The 11,391-nt window shown below is 36.4% G+C and overlaps 1 protein-coding gene across 1 annotated transcript in view; it reads right to left on the bottom strand.

Annotated features, from left to right (window-relative positions):
- Positions 1 to 1,252: 1,252 nt before the first annotated feature.
- The window catches only part of LOC138703018 (uncharacterized protein KIAA0825), a 33,421-nt gene continuing 23,282 nt past the window's right edge, over positions 1,253 to 11,391 (bottom strand). Inside the window, exons 9-12 of the mRNA XM_069830522.1 lie at positions 10,213 to 10,616; positions 7,115 to 7,229; positions 4,467 to 4,643; positions 1,253 to 1,592 (exon numbers count right to left, since the gene is read on the bottom strand). Of these exons, the coding sequence (XP_069686623.1) occupies positions 1,386 to 1,592; positions 4,467 to 4,643; positions 7,115 to 7,229; positions 10,213 to 10,616 (903 nt within the window). The 3' untranslated portion in view covers positions 1,253 to 1,385. The remainder of the gene's footprint in view (positions 1,593 to 4,466; positions 4,644 to 7,114; positions 7,230 to 10,212; positions 10,617 to 11,391) is intronic.

The raw sequence follows: 11,391 nt of genomic DNA, 5'->3' as shown, positions 1-11,391 counted from the left end.
AGCATAATGGAACCTTCCTAGCCGACAATCGAGGCAAAAATGAAGAATCCGTTATTGTGGTAATACTGGAGAGTGGTTCTTCTATTGGTCGCGATGCCCACACACACACACACACCCTCTCAGATATTTACGTGGTGATTGGTGACTGAATGACGAGGAGCGAGGGAGAGAGAAGAAAGAAAGAGAGAGATTCCAGAAGTTGGCGTGTTTTACGGGGTTTCACTTGAAGTTGTCGAACTATAGTAATGCTCATACAAAGAGGGTGTTTCACCTCATGAACAATTGGACAGATGTTCGAAACAGGAGCACGACACATCTAATCAAATCAGAGCTGCAAACTGCAATTGACTTCAACTATTATGCGAGACAAGATCTGTCCCAAAATATTGTTAATTTAAGCCTAGCTGTCAAAATGTAGAACAAAGTTGCTTTTTAGTAACTTAACTGAATTATTTTCCAATTTTCTATGTGAAATTTTGTTGGTTTCTTAATCTCCCGTATTTTCTTCAAAAAAAGTTGACAACCCTATGTATGGTTTAGTTTTTACTTTAATGTGCTCACTGTATCTTATTTGGAATGATCTTCCAGTCTGTCTTATGTAAAAATCTGAACAGTTATTGCATTTTAATTTGTAAACCCTAGTTGAACTGTATTTATTTTTTTGTTTGAAGTCATTATTTGTGTTATTTGTTTTACATGCTATCTTGTATTTTAGTTTTCTGGATGGAGTTGCAATTTTGTATGCATTGGTATTGTGATATGTTAATGTTAAATATTTATTCTTGTATGTTGTTTTTGATGGTTTGTAATGTTTTGTTTTGTCTTTTTATTACCAAGTCAATTATGTTAGGGTTGTATTCGTTGTCTTGTGCTATATATTTTATTGTATTTAGTTCTTCAATGTAATTGTTTTTGTCCATTGGTATATAATAATTTGTATTAACAAAAGCCGCCCTAAATAAGGGTTCGATAGATCGGCCTATTAATCATTTCATAAAGAATAATCATTAAAATCAATTGTGTGACAATTTGAAAGAAAAAAAAAACATTAAGATAAATGGTACGAAAACATAGGAAATCATTTACAATAAAGGTTGCATGGGATGATTTGATGAATTGTGTATGTGTGTTGTGATTGTAGTTGGTTTCCTGCTTATCTTAAATTTATAGTTTGGTTATGTTCTATTTCTAGGTTTGCAAAAAGACAACAAAAACAATACAAAGGACGTTTCTTCGAAATGAAAGGCACTACTATTTTTTCCAAATTAAATTATTTATATTGCTCTTTCTTTTACGACAAACATAATGTATTCTGTCAGAACCTTTTAGAGATAAACAGCAACGTTATTTAAGAAGTACACAAGAATAAACTTCTATAGGAAAAATCACACATGATGTAATGGAGTAACTGCTATAGACTGGAATAATTCAGACAGTGTGGCAACAACTGTAGTGTCATGTTCACTCAGCAAAGATGGTGATTCATGGAATTCTGAACGACTTGATAACTGGTTCCAAAGGTGTTCAGGTGTGAGCGAGAGGGGCGTATGAAGCAACTTATCCCAATCCAACTCCCAAGTACCGGCCAGCAACTGAAAGAAAATTGCATACATAAGAGCAAATAAATTCTTAAACCATTCCTTTCGTAGCTATCTATAATAATGTCTTAATTACACAACAACATCATAGTCATGAGAGAAAAATGAGAAAAATTATAATCTTTAATAACTCAAAAGAGAGAAGAGGAGACCAAGGTGAGGAAGGAAGGATGAAAGAGAGAAAGGTATGTATGTTTGTATGTATTTAATAACAAGTACAAAAGTCATAGTGTCCTTAAAAACATAGAATTATTTCCACACCCTGTTCAGCATAGGCAGAAAGTAATAGAATTCAGGAGCAAAGTCCTCTCCTCCAGTCAAAAATTTCAGATACATCTAAATCATTTTAGTTTAATTTTTAGTTATTTATGACAAGTTTAATATAAAAAAGAGAGAGAGAGAGAGAGAGAGAGAAAAATCTCATCCGGCCTTAATTAAGGATGACCACGAGGATCCGGAAATTAATAGCAAACAAATATAATTAATTAAATATAAATATTGTTATAAAAATAAAATGTAATATTAAGCACCATTGATTACCAATTATAAAATAAAATCTTAGAAGATGACTATAAAATTATACTGATAAATAAAAGATTTTATGTAAAATTAGCATATCCTTAATTAAGGCCTTCTGAGTGGTATAAATGAAATTGTATAATCTGCAGGGAATCTTTGAGAATTTGCGAGATGATTTTTTTAATTTCAAATGATGATATTGATAATTGTTTTAAAAAATGATCCTGTCACTGACCAATTGAAGAGAGGGATGTTATACTTGGCACTAAGGTAGGGAATACAAGATTCATAAATGGCCCTTTTTTCCTGATCAACCTGATGAGCTTGGTTTAGATCTCTCTCCATGCGTATAGTTGGATCTATGATAATAGCCTTTTGTTGTTGCCTGTTTATTGCTATTATATCCGCTCTTCTGAGAGAGTCGTCTTCAGAAATGCAGTGCACCTCTTCATGAACTTCCAACCCTTGTTCCGAAGAAGACAGGCGATAACTCCACGGACTCTATGATGCCTGTTGTTACGCAATAACTCTCCTTTCCGACAAAAGCCCAACACATGGCCAAGAGTTTCAAAAATTGAATGAGTCTTTTGTTTTCAGTCATATTCATTAATAATTTTTTGATCAAAGGCAGGTCTTTCACGGCAAACCCAGCATTCTACAATCTTGTTGATTTTCTAAACCCTGAAAAGACTCATTGTAATATGTTTGCACTTTTTCTTGGGAAAGATAAGTGAGGTAGTTTCCTGTTGCTTTCTGCACACCACTCTCTTTTTGGCATCCAAGATCCAGAATGCAGGTGAGCAGAGAATTTGACTAATTAGGCCCTACGAACTTCACCGAAATTCCCATAATATGTGACACATCATAATAACGTGATAAGCGTAAGTAATCACTTGGTGACTCAAGACGACGCTCATCCCGTCGGATCCTGGCCACTTTGTCACTCGTAATGAGTGGACCTCTGTTGTTGTTGTTTTCTAATGTCAGGCATTTGACAATAAAGTCATTTGACCTCTTGCACTCCAATATTTTCAAAGATATTATCATGGTCAGCCACTGAAGCACAGATTTTGAGGTGTTCCGAATCCATTTCTTGGTTTGAGTTGCACAATGGGCAGTTAGGGGACTTATATATTCCAATTCTATGCAGGTGTTTGGCCAAACAATCATGGCCTGTTGCCAATCTAAATGCAGCTACAGACAATTTTCGTGGTAAATCGGGAATTAACTGTGGATTATGATGCAAAATTTCCATTTTTTGCCTTGAGATTGTGTTATCAAATTTTGTTTGTTGAAGTCTAAGTATGTAGATTTAATAAATATTTTCACAGAGTAATACGTACATACCTCTGTACATAGTGTGTTGGACATTGTGCCACTGTCACATATTCTGTGACACAGTACATGAGGGTAGGCCACCAAAGGGAAACTGAGAGATAGAACTTAAACTGAGGGGATTCGATCCGGCATCGGAACTGGAATCCGGTGTTGTTGTTTTCTAATCCCAGGCGTTTGACAATGAAGTCATTTGACCTCTTGCACTCCAATATTTTTCAAAGATATTATCATGACCAGCCAATGAAGCACAGATTTTGAGGTGTTCCGAATCCATTTCTTGGTTTGAGTTGCACAACGGGCAGTTAGGGGACTGATATATTCCAATTCTATGCAGGTGTTTGGCCAAACAATCATGACCTGTTGCCAATCTAAATGCAGCTACAGACGATTTTCGTGGTAAATCGGGAATTAACTGTGGATTTTGATGCAGAGAGTTCAATTTTTTCCCTTGGGATTGTGTTATCAAATTTTGTTTGTTGAAGTCTAAGTATGTAGATTTAATAAATCTCTTCACAGAGTAATACGTAGATTTAGTAACAGGTTTGTAAGTAGTAAGTAGCAGTGCTGCCCTTCTTTGCTAAAGCATCAGCATTTTTGTTTCCCAGGATTCCACAATGGGATGGTATCCATTGGAATACAATTCTTTTATTGAGTGATATTAATTGAGAGAACATTTTAGTTATTTCTGCTGTTTGAGATGAAGGTGTGTGTTTAGAGACGATTGATAGAATAGCTGCTTTGGAGTCTGACAATATAACTGCATTCCTAAATTTATTGATGTGGCATAGAAGATTCCTGAGACATTCACATATTGCAATGATTTCACCATCAAAACTTGTTGTTCCATATCCAAGTGATCTATAAAGTGAGAAGAGACAGCATGTGGCTTAGTGGATGAAGCATCAGCACGTAGAGTTGAAAACCAGGTTCGGGTCTCGGTGCCAGAGAGAACTTTTCTCTGTTCTATCCATTCTTCAATAAATTCTGAACATAAACTGTTACAATTATTACCTGGTCGAAATGTCGATGTCCCATGTGGAACATTGTGTGCAGTAACTTGGTAGGAGCAGGTCTCGATGCTGTAGCTGGCACAGGGGGCGGTGTAAGAGGGGCTTCTTCGCCAGGTGCCAGAGTTCCGAGTTGACCCAACAGCCACTGGAAACTGTGCTGCAAGAACTGCCACATCACCTGCAAACATAGCCTAAGTTATTTATAACGGAGAATTATTTAATTTCTTTTATCTCTAATAAATAATCCCCACCATATTTGAATGTAAATGATACATAGGAAAGGGGCAGATACAATCGAACCCTTCTTCTACACTTTTCAAGGTGACTCTGAAAAATGGTGTAAATATAGGGAAAGTGTAAATTACAGGAAATGGTCTATGCATATCAAGAACATTAGAATGCAATGTTCAATATATAGAATTATTTGTAATCAATGCTTGGAACTTCTATAAAGCAGGATTATATTAGATTGCCTCCTTGCTCTTGTGGTCAGCATGCTGGCTTCCGGGTCTGGAGATCTCGGATTCAGCTCTAGAGGAATTTTCCTTGAAGAAAAGTTCCCAGGTGTCTAGAGTCTGGAATTTTGTATGAATGCGAGTGTGCCAGGTTATTAATTAACCGAACTTCAAAATATGAAACACAATATATCAAGACTGACACTGGGCAGAAACCTGAACACAAGTTTCAAAGGCACAAAGTTGACATGCAATGCCAACAGTTAACACAACCAGAACATACTAACAGATGCTAGAGAGTTAACAATGAATTTAAAAAAAAGATTATATTAAATATTACAATTATTAAATATTTAATTTAGAAAAAATAAAGTATCATACACAATATTTTAAGCAGTTTAAAATTTAAAACTATAAGACCTACACACACATATCAAAATGAAATATGACAGTTGTTTTTTTTACAAAAGAAGTCTGATATTTTTTACTCTTTACATATCTTATGTCTCAAATTTTCTATTTGCTTCTCTAGTTCATATAGTTTATAAAAAATTTTAACATCTCCTTCTGTAGCAGAAAAATACGTTCTCACATTCTCTAATGTTAAAACTACATCTGCTCTTGTGGGAACATCAACACTGTCATCATCCTCGTCGTCGTCGTCATCGTCATCGTCATCATCATCATCATCATCATCATCATCATCATTAACATAGCCAGTCGGCCTGGATAGCGTAGTTGGTATAGCGCTGGCCTTCTATGCTCGAGATTGCGGATTTGATCCCGACCCAGGTCGATGGTATTTAAGTGTGTTTAAATGCGACAGGCTCATGTCAGTAGATTTACTGGCATGTAAAAGAACTCCTGCGGGACAAAATTCTGGCACACCGGCAACACTGATATAACCTCTGCAGTTGCGGGCATCGTTAAATACACCATAATTTTTTTTTTCCACCTACAACCACGATGCTCGCAACTGCAGAGGTTATATCAGTGTTGCCGGTGTGCCAGAATTTTGTCCCGCAGGAGTTCTTTTACATGCCAGTAAATCAACTGACATGAGTCTGTCGCATTTAAACACACTTAAATGCCATCGATCTGGGTCGGGATCGAACCTACAACTTCGAGCATAGAAGGCCAGCGCTATATCGACTACACTACCCAGGCCGACTGGTGATGTTAATGATGATGATGATGATGATGATGATGATGATGATGATGATGATGATGATGGTGGTGGTGGTGGTGGTGGTGGTGGTGGTGGTGGTGGTGGTGGTGGTGGTGGTGGTGGTGGTGGTCATGACAGTGTTGATGTTCGCACAAGAGCAGATGTTGTTGTTGTTGTTTTCTAATGCCAGGCATTTGACAATAAAGTCATTTGACCTCTTGCACTCCAATATTTTTCAAAGATATTATCATGACCAGCCACTGAAGCACAGATTTTGAGGTGTTCCGAATCCATTTCTTGGTTTGAGTTGCATAATGGGCAGTTAGGGGACTGATATATTCCAATTCTATGCAAATGTTTAGCCAAACAATCATGGCCTGTTGCCAATCTAAATGCAGCTACAGACAATTTTCGTGGTAAATCGGGAATTAACTGTGGATTTTGATGCAGAGTGTTCCATTTTTTCCCTTGGGATTGTGTTATTAAATTTTGTTTGTTGAAGTCTAAGTATGTAGATTTAATAAATCTCTTCACAGAGTAATACGTAGATCTAGTAACAGGTCTGTAAGTAGCAGTGCTGCCCTTCTTTGCTAAAGCATCCGCATTCTCGTTTCCCAGGATTCCACAATGGGATGGTATCCATTGGAATACAATTCTTTTATTGAGTGATATTAATTGAGAGAGTATTTTAGTTATTTCTGCTGTTTACAAGAGCAGATGTAGTTGTAACATTAGAGAATGTGAGAACGTATCTTTCTGCTACAGTACCCAGACAACCCCACCCACAGTGACACAGCAAGACAGAAAACACACACAACAAGCAACAGTTCATCCACCAAAGATGGAGTAAATGGTTTCTGAAACGTCTCAGACAGCATATTAAGGTAGGCCTATATTACCATTTTTTTTAACAAATTTTAACACAGTGAATTTTTAAAGTTTTTAGACTTTTATTAAATTTCAAATTACAATAACTAGATTAAAATTTTTTCTTAGCATAGCACGAACTTGAAAATTAAATTTCACCTTCAGAGCCCTGCGTCCAGCTGTAGTAAACAACAGACTGCTGACAAGAATCTCAGCTGTGTAGGGAGCTGCTTCCATGGAGACGTAATTTTCTTCTTCACTTGACAGCTGACTGCTGCAACAACAAACCAAAAACAAAAGCATAACATTAATCCAGTAACAGACTGTTTAATTCAGATTTTAAACAGAGCATTCTTAAAAATAATGAAGGATTAAGAGACCAATCACGCTCAATAAGGAGACAATATGGCCATAATTCAGAGAAACCAAAGCACTTCCAAACCCACAGAACACCTGTTCTCCACAAATCTTACTAGATCTTCTGGAAAAAGAACTTCGTTTCCTTTCATAAGCATTCAGCTATGTCCAGTTAACTAATGGTTTCTTCGCAATATAGGCCCAGGATTTGGATTTTATATTTTTTGTGCGATTTATGATGAATAAAATAATCGTAAAACAGATTTTTTTTTTTTAAATTTAGCTGGTTTGCAGTGAAAGGTCTGCTCTTGGGTAGAACACTGAATGAATGAATGAATGAATGAATGAATGAATGAATGAATGAATGAATGAATGTTTCCTTTAACACTGTCATTTACAATTTCACATTATCACCATATCATCATTATAAACTCCAGGGAGTATGGGTCGGTTTAGCATGATAGAGAATGAATGAATGCTCGCCATGATGTCCCACGTTGGGCACAGGCCTCCTGTGATGGGGTTAGAACCCCCTCAACAGGGATGGTTCGAGTGTACTCACTTGGTGAGCCAATCCAGGCGAACTTGTCGTGTACTTTTGTGACATAGTTAATAATCCCGTTAAACTTTAATTAGTCTCTGCACTTTGTTCTTTGTTCATTTTTTGCACTGTTCACATAATACTAACACCAGCACTTTGACAAACACTGATTGCTATTTACACTATTTAACTGACACTTTCTCGACACTGACTTTACTATTTATCTCAAACTTTCACTAATACTGACTTTACTATTTACAATATTTTAACACTGATTATGTTATCTATTTCTTCCCTAGTTCTTTCCACAAAACTCTGTTCTTTGCTGTCCTTATGGTATAAGTTTTCAACTAGCAATAATAGGAATCTGAAAATTAAGAAATAGAAGGGTAAATATAGGTAGGTAGGTATCTAATGCTCTTGATTTAACAATCGAGTTACTTTCTCTCTTTCTTTCCAGTATTTAGATATAAAACCTGCATTTTTTTAAGTGCTTTACAGTGTGTTAAGAGGGGATGTCATTGAAAATACGTTTTCTTTAAAAAATCATTACAATCGTAGTTTTTAAGTTAGAGGCATGAAATTTTGAGTGCATAAAGAGAAAGAACTCTATTCAATGGAATAAAATATAATGGAATACCTAAGAGTAAGTCCGTGCGTAAATATATTATAAAACATTCAACATTTATGTCCTTTTTGTATGAAAGTCTATGCAATTCATTTTAAATTTTTACTCTATGAAGCCAACACTGCTATAAGATTACTGAACCATAATAAATACCATATGCATACTAGTTTTTCATTTGTAAAATTTTGAACTTAGTGTTCCAAAAATAATAACTTTTTCCTTCATATACTAATATCATATAAATAAAAATGTAAGTAATGAATTATTGTCATTTTACTTTCAAATGTTCAGCAATATGTAATGAACAATTCCTAAAAAAATCATAGCACTGGTATTTATAGTTTTTGAGAAAAGGCTTTAGATCCTGCAAAAACGTAGCCTATATTCGAAATAAATGCACTGGAACGTCAACAAAAGGGGCATGGTGGCAGGTGCAGAGTTTAACATTTAAACGTTTTTAATATATTTCCAGGTGATAACACAATCTCAAGGGAAAAAATGGAACTCTCTGCATCATAATCCGCAGTTGATTCCCGATTTACCACACAAATCGTCTGTAGCTGCATTTAAATTGGCAACAGGCCATGACTGTTTGGCCAAGCACCTGCATAGAATTGGAATATATCAGTCCCCTAACTGCCCATTGTGCAACTCAAATCAAGAAATGGATTCAGAACACCTCAAAATCTGTGCTTCAGTGGCTGGTCATGATAATATCTTTGAAAAATATTGGAGTGCAAGAGGTCAAATGACTTTATTGTCAAACGCCTGGCATTAGAAAACTGTTATGGTATGCTTGTCTTTTACTGTTATCCGACAGAATGAAAAAAATTAGTTATTGTTTCCTCTATATATATTTTGTAACATCGTTCCCGGTGTATCAGAAACTTTAGTTTTTGTCATGTGCATGCGTCGATCCACCTCCACCTCCTACTTGAATGTTCGAGGGGAGGGGGATAGGATAGTGATCGTGATTCGAAGGTGAAGGCAGTGCTTGACTGGCTCTGGGACAGACGATGAAGAAGGCAGAATTAGCTCAGCTGGATGGATCAGGCAACTTAATCTGACGATCCTATCCGATAAGTATACACCGGGAACTACAGGCTGTGGCTGTGAGATATGAGACAGAAGTGGTTTAGGAGTTTCTTTAAGATATGTAAAGGAGGTTGCTGTTCAATGAAATAGTTTTGGTTATTTGTTCTTTTCTCTGAAGGTTTGTTGTGAGTCTATAATGAGAGACATTATAATGTAGGGAGATGTTGTAACTGATGGTTGGAAGTTTTTGGTTAATTCCCTTTTAAGATAGAGATTATAATTAAAGAGGATATTCTTGTTGTTGAATGTTTTTTTCTGTTAATTCTTATTTAAGAGATAATTGTAATAATGGGAGGTTTTTGGTAATTTTGGAATTTTTTCCTTTTTTTTGGAATTCATTCTCGTTTTTCCAAGTTCCTTTATTTTTAAATTTTGGTGTAGCTGAAGAACCATCACAAAACAACAACATATACTTCCAGGCCATCTACAAATATAAAATTTATACACAATGTAAATTACACTACGTAGATTGCGAGAAACATATTTCCAAACAATCGATTTTTTACACCAAATTCATGACATCCCCCCTTAAATTATTCACATCCATTTCTTCTTCTAGAGAACATAAGCAGGAGATAGCAGAGTATAGAAAGAGGCCACTACCACTACTACTTCTACTGTTGATGCAACTCTTACCATTCTACTGCTGAACGAATAAAAGCTTCAATCTTGTCGTCATGGCAATGAGAGTGGTCGAGACTGCACAGTGCTTCTGCGAGTGCAGTTTCATTAGACTTGTTAGCAGCACGCAGTAGCTGAGAATACAGGACTGCGATCACGAGTTGCAGCAGCACAGAATTGGACATGGGATGCACATCCGCTGGTATTGCATCCTCCAGGACAGCTGCTGCACGAAGGACTGATGGCGGGAGACAGTCCGCTATCTGTGTGATGCAGTCCATGGCCAGACCGAGAGCCTGGTCCAGCGAGTAGCTCCCTGTATTAACGACTGATAACAGTGTCTCAACTACAGGAGCTACTATGGGCTCCAGGGGACACACCAAGGCTTGTAACCAAGGAGGTCGGCACTGGTTCCAGACCTGGAAGCATATTATCATAATATAAGACATGCGTATCAATAGAAAGGAAAATATTCAGTAATGATAAAACTACTTTACATTATCGAACTATTGATAATGCTAAGAATTTCAAAATACAGAGTGTCTCCAACTTTTAGGGCCAAAATTATACAGACAATGGAGGACTCTAATCTAAGCATTTTGACATAAGGAACCAGTGATCGGAAATGGATATTTCGGATGTCATCGAGATCTTGAAAATGTATGTGAGGAATGTTTCTGTAAGCTGCTTTAATTTTCTAACAAACAACTGACTGGCGCTTCCATGGTGATATTTGTTATTTGTTATTGCTTACAAAATTTAATATGTCATTGTAATGCATGTATTGAAACAGGTGGTCACCACTTTCAACAACTGCTCTGAGCTCTAAGTTTTGGAAATAGAACATTAAATATCTTGTTTGTATGAGAATGTTGTTGTAACACTGCCCACTTCATATTCATGATCACTTGGGGAACAAATTCTTACCTGCTTGCCTCATTGTACAACAGAAACCAGGGATATTTAAGAGAGTGGAGCAATATGTGATGCACTGTTCTGATGTATCAAGGCTGGTGATCATCACTTTGAACACTTGCTATGAGATGTAAGTTGTTTATAAAAATTAAAGCAGCTTGCTGCAAAAATGTTTCATTGTACAACAGAAACCAGGGATATTTAAGAGAGTGGAGCAATATGTGATGCACTGTTCTGATGTATCAAGGCTGGTGATCACCACTTTGAACACTTGCTATG

Source organism: Periplaneta americana, chromosome 7 (assembly GCF_040183065.1).
Source record: "Periplaneta americana isolate PAMFEO1 chromosome 7, P.americana_PAMFEO1_priV1, whole genome shotgun sequence".
Taxonomy (NCBI): domain Eukaryota; kingdom Metazoa; phylum Arthropoda; class Insecta; order Blattodea; family Blattidae; genus Periplaneta; species Periplaneta americana.
The sequence above is the reverse complement of the archived record's forward strand: the minus strand, read 5'-3'. Positions and strand labels throughout refer to the sequence as shown.